The 18,817-nt window shown below is 34.9% G+C and overlaps 1 protein-coding gene across 3 annotated transcripts in view; it reads left to right on the forward strand.

The window, feature by feature from the left end:
• Positions 1-18,817, forward strand: part of LOC125665912 (telomere-associated protein RIF1-like) — a 43,807-nt gene that overhangs the window by 4,092 nt on the left and 20,898 nt on the right. For all 3 annotated transcript variants that reach the window (XM_056151140.1, XM_056151138.1, XM_056151139.1), the window contains exons 5-21: positions 230-324; positions 2,006-2,195; positions 2,495-2,587; positions 4,754-4,886; positions 5,132-5,283; positions 6,443-6,509; positions 6,932-7,111; positions 7,611-7,721; positions 8,187-8,344; positions 13,042-13,125; positions 13,326-13,399; positions 13,856-14,033; positions 15,957-16,061; positions 16,413-16,562; positions 17,191-17,287; positions 17,700-17,833; positions 18,310-18,507. In XM_056151140.1, the coding sequence (XP_056007115.1) occupies positions 230-324; positions 2,006-2,195; positions 2,495-2,587; positions 4,754-4,886; positions 5,132-5,283; positions 6,443-6,509; positions 6,932-7,111; positions 7,611-7,721; positions 8,187-8,344; positions 13,042-13,125; positions 13,326-13,399; positions 13,856-14,033; positions 15,957-16,061; positions 16,413-16,562; positions 17,191-17,287; positions 17,700-17,833; positions 18,310-18,507 (2,199 nt within the window). The remainder of the gene's footprint in view (positions 1-229; positions 325-2,005; positions 2,196-2,494; positions 2,588-4,753; positions 4,887-5,131; positions 5,284-6,442; positions 6,510-6,931; positions 7,112-7,610; positions 7,722-8,186; positions 8,345-13,041; positions 13,126-13,325; positions 13,400-13,855; positions 14,034-15,956; positions 16,062-16,412; positions 16,563-17,190; positions 17,288-17,699; positions 17,834-18,309; positions 18,508-18,817) is intronic.

The following is an 18,817-nucleotide window of genomic DNA, read 5'->3' on the forward strand; positions in this document are numbered from 1 at the left end:
GATTTGAGAGGTATACTACATCGTCATAATGGCTGACTTCCTTTTAAAACATGATTGAGAATACAAATATCAGCAATATTTGTCGATTCCTTTGAGAGTTAATTGCCTAGCTGAGTAGCTCAGTAAGTTGGAGTGTTGACTGCAGAACTGTAGTTCACATGTTCGAGTTAGCGGGGTTTTAATTACTTTGAACAATATGTGTGTGAGTAAACTGAACACTGGATTGTAGGTGGAGTCCATACTGACAGTAGTGGAACAAGGGATACAGAGGTGGAAAATGCAGTCATCGATGGTGGAGCACGAAGCCTCACAAGTCATTTATCGGTGTGTGGATAAATAGCATACAGAAAGAGATGCACATAATTCATGTCGTTTATTAAGAACAAAAATGTCTAGATTATTATTTTTTTAATCTGTCCTTGAAAATACATTACATGTGAAATCAGTAGACACGAACAACTATATCATGGAAATTAATTAATACTTTTGATACATAATGTAGTTATTGTATTGAAATTCTGATGTCATAATCATGAATAATTACTCAAAATTCTCCGAATATTAACACAATATCGTTGTTTTTCTATAAAAATGACTTTAGAAAGTATACATGTAGGTTTGCATCACATTACATCACAAGCGGGTCGGCCAGGTTCAGTCGCCGGGGGCCAGATTGAGATAGCTCAGTTGGTAAAGCACCTGGCTGGAGATTCACGGGGCCCGGGTTCGAATCTCGGTCTGGTCCGTTGCATTTTCTCCCTGTTACATTTGGTGCCTTAGAAAAAGTAGATAAATACACACTGCATTGCCATATCTTCACATTCCCAATGTTTTTAACTTTTATATCTTTACCAATTGAAAGGATCGACTTTTCCTCATGAATGTGAATGAAGTACGTATGTGTCTTGATAAATATAGTACAACTGCATGTATTTTAACAGCTGGGCGGAGTATAAAAAATAAATTTCATTTTTGATAATACACGAGGGCATGAACAGCAACGCTTCACATCAGCACACATTTCATGAAATGCTAACAAGCTTCAGTAAATGTGCTGGCATGAAGTGTCACAGTTCATGTCCTCATATATTTTCAGAAGTGAAAATTATTTCTTTGTTCTAATTTTTGTGTAGGTTGTTAAAGGACTACAGAAGCAGAGCTCCAGATAATTTTTCACCACAAAGAGTATTTACTCCCTGATTTTCAAATCAATGAGTATTTTGCTTTTTAGAAAAATTCAAAAGTGTATTTTGTTAATTTACTGATTATCTTTGCGATTTTGCACAGAAGATGTCACCAGATAAACGATATTTCTTCCGTTATACTTTAACTTAAAGTTTATACTAAAAGACTGCTCCAGCTACTTACGGGGAAAATCCTTTGCATGCAGTTCTTTTTATTAAAACTATTCATTGTCATTGGGAATTTGATATTTATCATTGATGCATTAAATATGAATATGTCAGACAGTCACATGATTATGATCCAATTCTGTATATCATTCGTCCACAATTGATAATACAAGTTTTTTTTCCTGTGCTTTCGACCGCACACTAACTCTTAAAGAAAATATAACAAGTAGGCCTATATAATAGCGTTTTGAGTTAACTCTTCCAATTTTTCAGAATTGTGATTGTCATCAAAACGTATTTCATAGCGCTAAATATCATGTATGATCAAGCCCTGGGCTAACCTCAATTCATATGAATGGATTATTTATATCGTACTACATGTATCACAAATACGCGGACTAATACGCATTACTTTGGGAGTGTAAAGCGTATTTACATTCGCTAATGCGTAATTGTATGCATGATTTTCAAATTCAATGCGTATTTGGTAAAATGTAATGAGTATTTACTCTGAAACGCAACTTGTCTGGAGCTCTGAGAAGTGAAATTTATTTCTTTGTTCTATTACCGGACTATATGCTGGGTTTTTTTTGTGTAAGTTGTTAAAGGACTACAGAAGTGAAATTTATTTCTTTGTTCTATTTTTTGTGTAGGTTGTTAAAGGACTACAGAAGGGAAATGGAGAGTCACGCTCTCAGATGGGGGAAGCTCCTACTTCCTCTTATGGCACACAGAGCCATTAAAATCCATGAAAGAGCTTTAGAGGTGGTCAAGGCAGAGTTTTCTGCCGTTCTCATTCACCAGAGGGAGCTATCTCAGGCTCTAATTCCAGAGTTTAAACTGGTAACTTATAATTGTGTTGCAATGTCAGGATTGGTAAAAACACGGAGAAATGAAATCCGTGCTCTTGTTCATTACATGTATTGAAATGCTTTAAGTTTGAAATGGATTTCCTTGGAATATCTGCTATGAAAAGGAATATGCTCACTCTCTCAAAAGAATTTTTATTTACATGTTCATTGTCGAATTCCTTTCAATATAGCATGTAAAATATTTCTTGTTTACTATACGCATATTGAATTAATGGATTGTTCATTGATGGTGTTAATTAAATACAATTAACATTCCCCTTTCTTTTTTAGAGAGTTGGTTCTGATTTGAAATGGTTTTTCACATGCCAAGAGGAAATCCATGCTTTGGAATGCTGGGAAATATATGTACAGATTTGTGGAAAGGTAATCCATGTGTCCTCTGAGATTTGATTATGTTAGGCTATCTGCCAAAATGAATTTTATATTTGAATTTTAATGACAGCATGTTTGTCTTAAAAATGATGTTCAAATCCATTTTGTAGATTCTTTTTAATACAGTAAGAGAACTTGCATCCACGTTTTCATTGTTGGAGTATTTGTGAATATGCACTGTTTTCCTTTGTTTTCATTTATCCAAGTTCATGGATTTACAATGTACATGTAGTTCACTTGCCAATGTGCAACCTGGAGTCCAATGTTGAGTTTCTTTTATATTTTTGGCATTTGTTAAGAAATTGAAATATTAGTTTGAAATATTGCTTTATTACGGCCATAGAATCGAAGATTCAGGGGCATATTGTTCTTGGTCTGTCTGTGGCACAAAACTTGAAGTGAAAACTTAAACCTTAGTTATATTTTTTACACCATAAGAGTTAGATCTTTCATATTTGGTATGAATATTTCTTGTGGCAAGACCTTTCCATTGACACCAAAATCTTTGATCTTGTGACCTTGACCTTTGACCTGCTTCCAATTTGTTGTAATCCAGACATCAAGATGGCGCTCGATAGGTAGGAGGTCGTTTTTCGTGAGCACAAAGTTTGGAAATTTACGACTAAATAGTGAATATTATGGCAGTTTACTTCTAAGTAAGTGAGAAACAAACATTCTAACATCTAAAAGGAGTCTTTACATCGAGAAAAACTTGCAACCGTACTTTGAATACAGGATTATTCCAATTTCTGTGATTCGTGAGTACTATTTACGATTTACTACAGTGTAGTAGAGCGCCTTAAAAAATTTTTGTTGAGCGTCTCCTTTGTCGAACTTTTAAATTCAGGTGCGTTATTATGGCAAATACCAGAAAAGGATCGGAGAAAAATAAAACATTGTCCGAGAAAAGTGATGATACTGCTGGATCAAGTGATCAAACGTTGGCAGCCATTAGGTCTGACTTACGGGAAATTAAAGAAAACTTACAAAAAACAGTGAAAACATGTGATCTTGAATCCATGGTAACAAATATTGTAACAGGTCTCCTTAAAAGTTATGAGAAAGAGGCAGAAAAACGTGAAACACAGTTAAAACAAAAAATAGACAGGCTTACAACGGACGTTGATAAACTAACGATGGAAAACGAAACCCTACGGGAAAAAATTTGTGAGGCAAATAAAAATAACAGGGATCTACAAAAAGAAATGAATGAAGTCCGTGATTTAGCGACATTTTCCACAGTGAAATCGAATTACAATGAACAGTACAGTCGAAAAAATAACATCAAAATATATGGCATCCCAGAAACAAAAGGAGAAAACATCGTAGAGGTAGTAAAATCTACATTGAAAAATCTAATTAAGTTTGGAGATCCTTTGTTCCACTCACATGGTTCATAGGGTTGAAATGATGCAGCACCTTTACAAATCACTCAGCCTTTACGCAAAAGTGTCGATTGAATTATGTTCTATTCAATATCGTAACATACAATGTTTATACATTGGGAGACATTTATCTTGCTTTAAATGTACTTTTGATAGAGAAGTCAATTTTTTCTGCATTATCACCGCTTAGAATGGCAGGTGCATGTGTCATGTCTAAGTTTTGCTACTCTCTGCAACTTGTGATTGATATTATGTGAAATGTCCCATTGTATGACAGCTGACTGTGCAAACGAAAACTAAACAGATTTATAATTAAGATTTTAACCATGCTGAGACAATCTCATGATTTACTTGTTGTCACAAGAATGTGACCTTCAATGTGTTTTAAGTCTAGCGAATGAGTGAATCTAACATCTAATTTTCATTACGTTTGGTTTGGTATTGATGGACACGAGAACTTAAGTGATGATGATAATCGTTTAGAAAATAATATACAACAATATTTCACATGATTTGATTTTCTGGACTGTTTGTAACTTCAGTTTTGAATGTTTGTTCTTTGTTTCTTTTAAGTTTCTAAAAGAACCATAAAAACAGCTGATAATACTGGATTGTCACTGGAAATTTTTCACTGATTTAACTTCTCAAATTCAGCAGCATATTACAAACATACAGGTTTCTCCTGTGTTTCATTTACTGTTCAAATAATTGTATGTATACGTGTGGGTACATAAGAAATCAAACGTAGAAATGTGCAATCTTTTTTCTTCAGGAGCTACATCATGGAAGTTTCATAAACATGCTGTTACCTATTATGGAGCTGGCTTTTAAGGGTTCCAATGAGGTCAAGGTTCGAGCTTTTCAAGCCTGGCAGGTTCTTATAGACAATTTTGCCACCAACCACGGTAGGAAAACTTTCTGATGTTTTACTACATATATTGGCTCAGTAATATTTAAATTTAAATTAGGTTATTTAAATTACACTGAAAGAAAGTGTGTATGTAAAACAAGCCTTTTAGAATCTGAGATCAGAAAGAAGAGAAATTTAATTATCTTGTACAGCAAGTAATTGGATTCAAGCTTGGAATGAATATAATTTCTGAAAGGTATACTGAATTGTCAGTAATGTACAAATTTGTTTACATTTAAGATATTTTGACCTGTCCCAAGAGAATTAAACTGGTAATGCAGGTTCTGAAATCGAACAATGCGAAGACAGAAGCTGTTGCCATGGCAAAATTGGATGTATGGTGGCATTTTATCTGGTTACTTGGATCAAAGGCTTCGGCGAGTTTTGAGCAGGTAATGATTGTTATGTCTTTATGTACAGTTTTCCTGCTCATCCTCTGTTGACCACACGGACACAGTATGGGCAGAGATGTGTTGCGGTTCACATGAGAAGAAAAAACAGTCAATAAATAATCGCACACACATGCAGAACATGGTGTGGTTGTTTCAGTAGAAAATGTAAATGTATGTAGCGTGTGTTTATAGGTCACTTGAGTTACTCGGGTAACCTATTACAATTAGTAGTTGTTCGCTAATTGTTAACATTGGAACTTAATCAACTTCATCTCTGAAGCTGCCTGGCCATCATAATTAGTATTCGAGTCTTCGAGGTATTGGGAATTTCATTTTGATTTATCAAAACTTTTTTTTACTACCAGTAAAGGTGCTTGTCATCTTTTGACAAAAAATGATTATACAGTCTTCACGAAAAACGGGCCACCGGTTAACGTCAAAGACTGATTATATCTCCTGGTACAACAGAAAGTTCTCATTTATTGTAGAAAACTCCAAAATTGGAGATTCCCTTCATGAGATGATGTATGACGTAAGCACTTCGTTTGCAACGGAAAATATCTTGCAGATTTAGAAATGTACATAATCAAAAGGTTACTGATTGAAAGCTTTATATCACTCGTATCCCGGACTGAGACTTTACTTCGCAGGTTTGCTTTGTGAAATTTACCAGCAAAACTTTATTTTCACGATTGTAAATTTGTTTGTACATGTATAAGAAGTATAGTAGTACATTGTGTAGATCAAAGAAGATAATCGTAAGAATTATATAGGTAAATTTATGGTGATGGTGTTTGTAGTGCTCAATACACATAAGCTGACTGCGAGTCTATATGAAAGGAAGGTCTCGACTGTGAAAGGTACATATAATATACACAAACGTTGGTCTTTGCGCAGATGTGGACCTGAAATTAAGTCAGCTTTACCACAGAAAGGTAGCGGTTTGGCATATTTTCCGATATTCAGGCAATAACCTATAAATATCAAGTTTCCTGCAGATACATCTACACTGTAATTTCCTGTGGAATTTGGATTTGTTTATTTTTAGGAGCTGTGGAATGAAGATGTATCGGAACATGTTTTTCCTTTGTATTTTGTAATGAAGCAATGATTATAATGGCATCGCATTTCTCATCTACATGTACATTGTCATTTGTAGGTGTGTTTGCCTCTAATACAATTTTGTGTGGGAGGATCTAAAGGTGGTGGAGGCCTAGGAACACCAAGTAAGACCGAGATCCAGACAAAATATTTTTTCCAAATTCACTATAATGTAGAGGAGTAACATGCCTATCAAGTCAGTGGAATTTAATGCCCTTATACAGTTAATAATAGATGGCAAGTTGAGGATGCACCTGTATACAGTGCTCAGTATTTAAATATTGAAAACCCCTTGACTTGTTAGCTCACTGGGACAAATGTCCGGAGAGCTACTGTGACCCAGGTGGTGGCGACAGTGTTACACTTGCAGGGGAAAATTTTAACCTCAACTGTTCGTTATCTTTGCCTTTCATCAAATCACATCTGCAAATGAATATTGGATATTTATGCATTGACTCGATATATTAGAGCTGATATACATGTAAGTTGTAGGATGAAGAGAAATTGTTCTTCCTTCGGTGTCTAAAACCTGTCTTTATTGATATAGGGACACTGACTAATGGTACAAGTCCAAGGACCCCCAGGATGAACTTAAGTGGGGGGAATTCTATCGGGACAGCATATCTGAAAATTCCCAGTCTGCAGCTAAAAGGATGCGAGGTGTTGGCCCATTTCCTGGGAGGCTTGACTGACGATGTTGATGTTCCCAAGCACTCCTTCTCTCTGGGTAATGACTGATGTTCATTTTTGAAAATATTGTTCATATATATATTACAAGTTTAGCTCACATGAACTGAAAGCTCAAGTGAGCTTTTCTAATCACTTTTTGCATCTGTCTATCCATAACTTGTACAACATTTTTGACTTCTTCTCTAGAACCACAGGGCTAATTTCAACCAAACTTGCCATAAAGTTTTCTTCTGTATAGGGATTCTAATGAAGTGCTTTTTGAGGTGGAGATAATTGTGAATTAGTCTAAATTTTGTGCAAGAATCCCTCTGAAGTGCAGATTGAAGTTTGTTTAAATCATCACCCTGGGGGTAGGATAGGGCCAAGATAGGGGGTCAAAGCTTATCATTAAAAATCTTATTGCATGCAGATCAGCTTACATGCAAGACTTACATGTATTTGATATTCATTTTAAAATTCATGGATGCCGTTTTCATGTAATCTGTATGTGATGTGGTGGTTTTAAGTCTTTAGATTTTTCTGTACTGTATTTTCAGATCCTCTGACTTACGAAATAATAACTGGGCCAGCGTTTTTCGTCAAGCAGTCTGGTGTATTTGTTCAGTATGCTTGTGAGCTCATATGTGATCTCGGATCCCAGATTCCAGGTAGAAGTTGTTATTGTATTTCTTTAGTTTATTACTGTATCTGAAATCAAATAAAAGATAAATTGGATTGCATTATTATTGTATATGAAGAATTAACAAGTAAACCATTTTGATACAATTTACATTGCATAATATGCATTATAATTTCATGTAACGGTAAGACCAGAAAAAAAATCTTTAGTTTCTCAGGCACCCAGGATTAAAACCCCTTAAAAAAAACTCTGTTTGCCTCTGACATTATATGTTGAGTTTTTGGCCTGCGAAATTGAAGATTTATTTAATTTTGCCTAATGAATTTAAAAAAAAAAAAAAAAAAGTAAATGAAAAGTTTAATGTCATTGTAAATTCCTTTGTTTAGTATTGGTGATAAAATTTTTGTTGATATAATGTATGGGATATTTGATGTTTTTACTTTGATTAAGCTATGTGAGGTTAGTATTAACTCTATAAATCTTCTGTTTACAGAGGGCCTGTTGCTGAGAATCTGGTTTTCGCTCATTGCCCACATGAAGAATGGTCTGGACAGTGGAACAAGAGGAGAGATGAAAGACACTGTTACAACATTCCTGACCCAGTTCCAGATTCTGGTTCTGAGTCAGACTCTGACACCCAAAATCATCCTGGTAGGTAGAAACAACAGCAGGGCAATGGGTTCAATGTATTCCAAAGTAAGGAAACTGTGACCTGGTGTTGTCTACAACTGTTTCATATAGATACATTTTTGTATGCATACAGTCTACTCGGATAAATTGTAGTTCTGGGGATCAGTTGGTTATTTATATACAAAGTTAAAAATAACAAGGTTGAACTCTTTTATTATCCCCTCGTGCAACTAGTTGCGGAAGGGATATAGCATCGCTACTGTGTGTGTGTTTGTGTGTCCATTACAGCTTGTGGGCAAGATTTAAAGAGAACCTTTGCACTAATGATTCTCATCCTTTGCATACATATGTGGCATTGTAAAAAGACGAACCCTATTCATTTCCAAGTTACTCGGTGAAATATTTCTTAAAATATCACGTCTTTACTACCTAAAAACTGTGAAATTTTATTTATGAGTTGACAATACTCACTTCCGGTTAATTCAAACTGGTACCCAGTCAAGTTACGATTCTGGTCGCTTCGGTTGCACCAATTAACAGGGAACCAGTTTAAAGAAAATGAGACAGCTTACGTCTGCTGCAGGTAAGTTTGTATTTGTGCATTGTCATATTAGGCCTAGTGCACGTTGGCGTGCGCAAAGACCGTCTGTAGGAATTAAAAGCGCTATCTCTGACGCTGAGTAATTAAAATAATTTGATGAACGTCGCGGTTTCATTACCAGATTACCCCACGTGTTTACAATACAGAATTAATTCAGATTACCACACATGTCTGTTTACAGAATTAATTCTTGAAAGTTATAAAGATATTTCACAAGCTTCGTCGACCTGTCAACACCGGTATATTGTCTTTTTACATAACGAAAAAATATTGATTTCGTGGGAATTTTCTGAGTTCATGCATTCTGCATACAACAACTGTGAGGTACAATGTATATTCAGGTAAGTAAATTACTGAAATTTAGTGCATACATGATATGTTTCTGCTAGGAATAAGGGAAAATGTCCAATCACGTATGTATATGCGCCCCCCCCCCCCCCCCCCCCCCCCCCAAGATAATATGCACCTTGATAGGTTTATTAAAAATGCCATATTAATTATCCCCCACCACCACCTAATGATGTTAGAGGTATCTGAATTTTAATCAATAATAAATAGCTATATATATTTAACAAAACCTCTATATGAATATATAGAATGGGAAGAATAAGGGAAACTGCACAATCACATATCCTCCCCTCCCCCCCAAATGATATGCACCTTGATAGGTTTATTAAAATGCCATGTTAATTATGCCCCCCTTCCCCCACCACCACCAAATGATGTTAAAGGTATATGAATTTTAATAATAAATAGCTATACAGTATAATCTGTCTAAACCGGCTGTGTGTGGTTCCAAAGAAATTGGCCGGTTTACACAGTCCAGAGTGCAGAATGTTGAAAAGTATGAGAGTTGCTTTCGCTGTCTATTATGTATTGTCCATCTGTATATATATATATATGTGTATATAAATATATTGGCTTCATTCCTCATTTATGCCTTGAAAATGCATGCATATGTTCATGATATTTCCTGCCGCGAGGGGATGCTCTGCTTAGCGGTGCCCTTGTTCATTTTGGAATAATTAAATTCTAATTTAGATCAGCATTTAATAAACCTTTGAACTAGTGACTGGTCACAAATTTATTTTGTAAACTGGAGATATGTATAACGAGATAAGCAACTTCCCCGAGTCTCGTATAATCACAAGGCCTGCATTACTTTGGTAAAATTGTAATCGCGCATACCTTTTGAATAATCAAACCCTCCAAATCCTATCACTAAAGCATTCCAGATATGATATTTTACTTGTACGTAAAACGAAAGTTAAGTTTCGAAAGGAGACATGTGATCTCAGTTTCAGGGTTTTGTTTTTTTTGTTTTTGTTTTTTGTTTTGTTGCTAATTAATAGCATATTTCTTTAATAATTGCACTGGGACTAAAATTGTTATACCCCTTAATTTTTTTCCTTTGAAGGAGTTCCTTATTTCTGTTTTATATACATGTATATCTGTGTGAACATATCGTGTATAAAATGAAATTAGATTTAAATTCTCTCTTTCAAATTATCCATACATGTACATATTTGTAGGTTAAGCATGGAAATTATCAATACATGTATTTGAATCCCTAATGCTGCAGTTCTTTTGGAATTGGGGTATTTCCTATCGCCATGTGGAAGTCCAGGATTAGACATTTATCAGTGAACAATAAGACTCGCTGTAGAATTTGATTTTGACTGTGAAACATGCAATGAAAATGCCACGGGTAAAGAACCGGTCTTGAGATGCCTATACATGTGTCGAACTTTTGACTATGTATTCTCCAGCTGTTGTGAGAACAAATGAGGAAGACCTCGATCAATATGACCATTAATATGTAAACTTGTCAGTTCAGGTGACTGCTAGATCACTCCAAACTAAGAGATGCTAATAGTTAAGGTAGTGATTGCATGGCATCACGTGGTTTAATTCATGTATTATCTAAAAAGAGACTATTTTCGTTTGTGATTCCGGAATACGTCAAACGCTAAGCATCAGTATTAATGAGAGACAATGGAAACAAAGACTTGTCAGATATAACCAGACACAGGATAAAGTGAAAATATGTTTAGAAATATACAAGTAAAATAAGATACAAATGAAAAATCCCTTGTGTTTTGATTATTGAATTAGGCCTATCTTATAAATAATAGTCATAGTTTACGTCTCCATGATTCATATCCATCCCCCCCCCCCCCCCCCCCCCCCCCCCCCCCCCCCCCTGGTTAATTTTCAGTCTTACAAAACGTAAATTTAATTCACAAACCACTAAGCCTATTAAAATTATGATATATAGTGCTATAAATTTCATAACATGAATATGGTGTTTGTGCACATAAATCTAAAATGCTGGGTGTAATATCCAAGGGAAACTGTTAGGCCAAGGAATCACGTACGGGTTATGTAAACGCGTCATTTTGAGCAAAAAATATCGATAATATTAATCATATACATAGATTTAAAACACTTTATTTCGCTACAAATATTCCCATCCTCCACTTTGAGATCGTCAGTTAAGAGGCTCCGAGTCGGGGAATCGAGGAAATCTACTATGTAATTAACGTGGATGTTAAAAGAAATCAAAAAGTGTGAATTTCGAAAACAGCACTTGCTGTTAATATGATTTTCTCAATTAGTTCAGTTATTTCTTATAATTTAAAAAATAATGAAAGTTTTGTTGTTTTTCATAATCGCCTGGTTTGAAAAGAGAAAAAAAAAAAAACGTCGTAGGTAATACGACGTCACAATGCACAGCTTACATCAGCTGTGATATATTTCCAGCGTTTTTAACATACGCTTACAGAGCATGAATATACAAGTAATTTCAAATAGAAAGTAATAAAAACATCCCCAAAGCAACAGTACTATCATTCTATGTAGAATAAATTCAATAATAAACATCAAAACATTTTCATAGTTTTAATATGAGTTGAAATAAATGCATGTAAGATGCATATCTATTGTAATTATCACCTGCAGCATTTATGTAAGGAGGGGGAGGGGGTAACTATAGTGATCATAGTGCCATAGTAAACCTGAAAACCAATATTTTCAGAAAAAATTCCTCCTAACATATGTTAAATAAAAAAAAATAATTGGTCATTTATTCCTCAGGGGCTGAAATTATGTCTGCTTTGGTGAATAATTGCCTTCTAAAAATTGCAAAATTGCTCATAAGCAGCCCTGCTTCTACTTCATATGAAAATAAATGGACATATTAATACAAATTATATATTATTTAAGGCTTTAACTTCAATTTGATATAAAATTTGTATCCCTTACCCCTTTTGTATCATTTTTAAACATCACCTCAAATACATGTACCATTTATTACGGAAAGTCAACAAGAGGGGTTACTATGACAACCGTAGCATCACAATTTCCGTGAAAACCATATATGATACTCTCATAATGAATTGCAGATACTGTCAACTACAAAATATGTAAAAATAAAAAAATTTCATAGATTCATTAATTTTCAATGACCCATGCAATCACTACCTTAAGCAATTTCAGATTAACGAATAAGAACTTGTAGGGGAATTTTATTCCAAAATTAGAGATATTTAAAATTAAGAAACTTCAATCTACATCTGAAGTTGAGTAAGGTGAATAATACTATTTACTATGCGAAGCCTCCAAATGTTAAAATTCTTTTCCTGAAGTTTTTAATGTGGCCATATAAAATGGGTTAGTGTGTACACGTTACCATGGCAATGCTATATCATATTGATACAAAATAATCAATGAAAGAATACAGACGATAGCTTACGCATTGATGCAAAATAATCAACAAAATAATACAGACGATAGTTTATGTATTGATACAAAATAATCAACGAATTAATACAGACGATAGTTTACGTATTGATACAAAATAATCAACGAATTAATACATGATAGTTTAGGAATTGATGCAAAATAATCAACGAATTAATACAGACGATAGTTTAGGAATTGATGCAAAATAATCAACAAAATAATGCAGATGATAGTTTATGTATTGATACAAAATAATCAACGAATGAATACAGACTGTAGTTTATGTATAATCTGTATGTATATTATTGATATAATAATACATGTAAGTAAATCATCAGTATGGGAATGTTAACATGGTTGTGGTGTGTTTCAGAAACTGTTCAATGCCGTGTGTTGCATACCCAGCAAGGCCCTCATCTCCACAGCATACAATGTCAACTGCGGAGAAAAACTTCATGTAGGTTTTCCATTATCAAGTTGAGATGCAACTCAAAAGTTGTGCGGTATAAATATTTTTGTTGAAATTACTGAGATTTGTGTGCATACACATGCTTTATTTTTTAAAAGAAATATATTTGAAACCTTGGAACACATTGAGCTTGGAGCCAGAGATAGCTTCCTGTACTCTACATAGAAATTTCTGTCGGGTTATTTCAGGGTACTCCAGCACTTTTCCTTCTGCAGCTGTTGTTGACTCCAAACTTACTAAAAGACTGCTCATCCTTAGAGAGGTAAGGTTTCTAAATAATTTTGAATTGTGAACTAACCAGACAGATATGATATTATTGAAGGAAGACCATACAAAATTATCTGTTCTTGGTCCACATTTTCCAATATTGATGAGGGAGGACATCCCCCCTCCCTGTCTTTTTATTGTGAATAAGAATGAGGGAGGCTTCTTGTGGTACCATGTGATCTTGATATTCAATGAAATGTGGTAAACAGATAGAGAACCAAGGCTAGTGTACGAGAAATAATGTTTTACAGCTCACTTGCCCATTTCTTTTCAGTTTTATTAATGGCTACACTGTATTTTCTCATCTTTGGGGATACTTTAACATTTTTGTATGTTTGACAAATTGGGTGCTGGCCTTCTATTAAACAAGTCTTCATTAGAAACACAGTCATCTAAAATCAAGTTTGTGGAAAACACCCAGAACTGAGTTTGACATTGATTTGCTTTCCAGCTATACTGCTTTATACAGTAAGCTTGTAAACATTGGTATTGGAGGCACGGGATCCCTAGAATTTGCTCAGTCAGTGTTACACCTGCTGGACATTAGTGCCGAGTTTGTGGGCAGTCCCGAGTTGCTATGGAGACTATGGAGTACAGTGGTTAATCCGCTACACCAGCTTGTTCAGAAGGTAAATACATTGTTAAGAGATCACTCCCTGTATTCGCAGAGGAACATTGACACAAAATGGACTTAAATGTACTTCATGGTGGTTACAAATGACAAAACCCTTGTTAAATCAAAGGTTTTCTTGGAGTCTGATTTTATATGTCCTGTAAGAATAGTTGCCCATATTTAAGTTATTTCCCATTGTTTAACTTAAATTGTGATTTACACGTCAATAGCAAGTTTGAGTGTGGTGTTATGCTGTACATGATGCTATGAGTTCTGATTATAATTTAAGGTTTTGAACGCAGCAAAATTCAATTTGAAGTTAGGAATTACTATATTTTATTATCAATAAATGCAAATTCCAATTATTTTCAATGTTTAAAATTTTTGGAAATGAATGAGTTGGCAAAAACTCAGTCCTCATCCTGTCTTCTGACAGCTACATTTGTAGTACATACATGCGGAAGTGCCACAAAACACCCTAAAGCAATAGTATTGTTATCTACAAGATGTTAACGTAATAATTGGCTTGTTTGTCGATTAAATCTAATCCATTTACAAAATGGATAACAGCTGTTCTCGGACCTCGCTCAAGGTCAGTCCTATTAAATGAAGTGAAAATTACACTGATATAATATACAGTTAATCGCACGGATATAATGTACAGTTAATCACACTGATATAATATACAGTTAATCACACTGGGATTCGTCTTTGGTTGATTAAAAACAAGATTCGAAATAAACTCGTGTCTATAAATCCAAGACCAGTTAAAAACATTTCAGACTAGTAAACACTTTATGGCACTAGTGAGTCCACACAGACTAGTGAAAATCCAGATATCAATCTTGAATTGGTTAAGATTTTTGCAAATTTGTCCGAGTTTCTTAGATGTTTGAACTTGTGATCGAATACTTGTATGGTTATATGCTTGTGTGCCAATGACATGCTGACCTTCTGAACATGTGGAGGTTTGTAAAAGGGAATACATGAGTCTCTTGGTGGTCATTGTATGCTTCTGAAAGATAAAAGTAAAGTATGGTCGTCTTTTTCTACAGTTGGTGCCAAACTGAGTTTGTAGCTGTGAATTGTTTCAAATTTTGACTTGTATTGTTGATTAAATACTATTGATTAAAACTGAATTTATGTTTTCATTAGGTCACCTGAGTCACTTAGGTGACCTATTATTGTTGATCGTCGTCCGTTAACAATTTTACATTAAAACTACAAGGCCTATAGTTACCATTTCTGATGTGGATAAAAGGAATGTACATGTAAATTGTGAAATTTATTATCTCAGCACCAAATCTGCAAAAAAAACTGTCAAATTTTCAAAAATCGTCTTTACTCCCATACGTGGAAGAAAAAGAAATGCATGGTTATGATGTCTGTGAAGTCCTGTACTAAAATTTATGAAATGCATGACACCTGGATCAGGGGTTCTGGCTCAAGGGGGCAGGGCCAATATGACCACATGGTGAACATGTATTTATCTTACAAATTCTTTGTACCCATATACATGCAGATATCAGACTCCATGTATGGATTTTGATACTCAGATGACCGTTAAGTCTTGTGAGCCTCTTGTTTTATGTGATATAGTGGGTGGACTGGTGAGATGGGTGGAGGACTAATGAAATTAATAGTCACTTTTCTGTGTGGACAGTCCAACTAGTTTTGAAAAAAGTTTATTTCCAATACTGAAAAGTATTCTGTTTTCTGCTCCATCCCAGCCTCACCACACTCACTTAATAGAAAAACCCATGGTGTTGATCATGATAAATACCCCGAGTTAAAATCCTCACCCTATAGAAAAACCCACGGTGTTGATCATAATCAATACCCTGAGCCAAAATCATACGGTCAATGAAGTAAAGGTTAGCAGCTAAAAATAAGATCAACCATGCAGTTTTAGTGAATCTATATTTGTTTTTTTCCATAGACAAATGAAGTGAACCAGGGTGATGCATTGGAGCACAACTTCAGCTGTTTGTATGCTGTCCTCCTGTTTCCCATTAAACATCAACTCCCAGCGAAAATGCCACAGGTCTGTAATATACGTCAGTGAAAAATCAACTCCCTGTGAAAATGCCACAGGTCAGTTATATTATGTCATTCAAAAATCAACTCCCTGTGAAAATGCCACAGGTCAGTTATATTATGTCATTCAAACATCAACTCCCAGTGAAAATGCCACAGGTCAGTAATTCATCTGAAATGCAATTTAATTGATGACTTTTACCTTTACTATTTGTTAACAGTTATATGCTTTTGTATTTAATCAGTTTTCATCACATTTTACAAAATTAAATAAAAATTGTATGGTGTTCTTTCAAATGTGCTCTGATGTTTAACAAAACTCTATGGACTTATAGTTTTTAATGAAAATGTGTTTTAGATGACAGTGAAAACGTTGCAGAAGACCTGGTCTGAGATCTACCAAACATTTGCCAGGTTATCTGCCCTTGTTACAAATGCCGAGGCCAATGTCTGCTGCGAAGATTTGTGTCATCAGATCAATAAGTGTCTGAAAGACGCACATTCGATGGTGAGTTGACTCTGCACATTTAGTTTTTTCAGTCTCGATTGATTTTATGCTTTCTAGATCATCAAAGATGGGGGGGGGGGGGGGGGGGGGGTATATTATGCTTGGACTGTCTTTTTTCATCTTTAACCTTATCAATGTTGTGTGACTGCTTAGGTCAAAATAAAATTTGCTGCAATTGTGAAATGGTCATGCTGGAGGGGGGAGAGGGATTACAGTGTATATTTCATAGATACCACTTGGTTTGATGTGTATTATAAAGAAGACAACTTTATATACATACTTCATGACCTGAACAGATGAAGATCAATTATATACTACAAGGAAATGGGGCTAGTATTTGGGCGATAGTGTCTCACATGTTTAGATAAGGGTATTGTTATCTAACCCAGGTTTAAGGAACCAAGAGGCATGACTATTGCAGTACAATTTCAAATGCCTATGAAATACAGAGATTATTGGAATGTTGATATACATGTAGGTTGTGCATGTAAATCTGTTTGGCTAAAGAAAACTTTCCACAGTACACGCCCTTTTCTCGGTTGTAATTCTACCCAGACAAGCAATTCCCAAATATTTACTTCCATTGATTTTATATGTAAATGTAAATGTGGATAGTTTGTATTTGTAGAGCCTACATGAACTAGATTTTCTGAGCCAGACTTGTCAGACAATGCTGGGGGCATTTGACTTCTCTTCTCTCGGTGCAAGCTGTACTTTTAGCATCAGTAAGTGATGAAATGTTGAGCAAAACTCTTTTTAAAAACCATCTGGAGGAGCAATGTTGTATTTAAGGAAACTAATCTGTGAATAAAAAACACTAATATCTAGTCTAATGAACCCTTCATCAAATTGTTATTTATAGCATGATTATATTGTGATTTGAGTATTATTTATGGAAAAAGTAAGTCTTGAAATTAGAAAGTCTCCTGTGTGTTTGCTAAGCTTAATTGAGAAATGCAAACTGTACCATTAGAACAACTGTTCTATTCGGTATGTGAATATTGAGTATTGACATTCTTTTATAGGCAGTATACATGTTCTATTCGGTATGTGAATATTGAGTATTGACATTCTTTTATAGGCAGTATGCATGTTCTATTCGGTATGTGAATATTGAGTGTTGACATTCTTTTATAGGCAGTATGCATGCAAGTCCAGCGAAGTGGGCAAAGAGGAAGCAGAAACCGATGGAAAATTTACATTCCTGTGTTGTGTTAATTCAGAAACTGTTAGAGACGTTAAATATTTGTATAAAAAGTGCAGATAAGAAGGTAAGAATTATTTCCCTTGGTATTCAGAAGAAGAAGAAATTATGATGTAGGTATAGTTGTGAACAAGGTCTAACAAAATGACTGCATATCAGGTGACCTCAGTTTCATCAAGTTTTACAACTAAGCAAGACTTGCACCCGTCCTTGATATTCCACAAGACAGCCTTTTGATTTCAGTACTGCTTTGATTCTTTGTGGAATGGACTATTATAGTCCTATGTGACCCAAAAATCTTTCGCAAAGACTGCATCCTTTACAGAAACACAAATATCTGTACTAGTCCTTGATTTACAGACGTGTACATACAGATCAGTGCTATGACAGGGTATATGTCTTCAATAAAACAGCCCCTTTTATAGCACTAGAGTCCTCAAAAAGGATTAGGTGCTTTGAAGAAATACCCTTTCATCATTCATAATCAAAAATTTAATGTTGCGTCTTTTAAGGATGTTTTATTTATTTTCATATTTATTACAGGGAACCAGTGCCTCTGTGTCCCCACAGGGACCAGCCAATGGATTGGTGGACTGTCTTTGTTCGATCTTTTCACATATTTCATCATCCAATGTGTTAGGTGCTGTGATTGGTCACTTATCTCAGCCAATAGGAGACTTGTATCAAGAATCCATCAGAAAGACATGTGCCAAACTGTTTAGCAATACCTTTATGCAAAAGGTATAATATTTTGTAAATGAATCTCTTTCTAACTTGCTTGATTGATTATACACAGGTGACTCTCAATAACTTCCAAGTTCGGGGGACCTTGATAGAACTTTTAGAGATCAAGAGTTCGAGAGATAGAAGCTTGAATTAAATCTGAAATTTCAGGTTCGACCATTATGATTCAGATTTTATAGTACCCAGAAGTTTATATTTACAGCATACTGTCATTGTTTTGGCCTTTCCCTTTCACATTTTTACTTGATTTACATGTCTTTAGGTTATTTTCTTAAAATTGCTGTCTCATTGTCTAGTCCAAACAATC

This window comes from Ostrea edulis, chromosome 10 (genome assembly GCF_947568905.1).
Source record: "Ostrea edulis chromosome 10, xbOstEdul1.1, whole genome shotgun sequence".
Classification (NCBI taxonomy): Eukaryota; Metazoa; Mollusca; class Bivalvia; order Ostreida; family Ostreidae; genus Ostrea; species Ostrea edulis.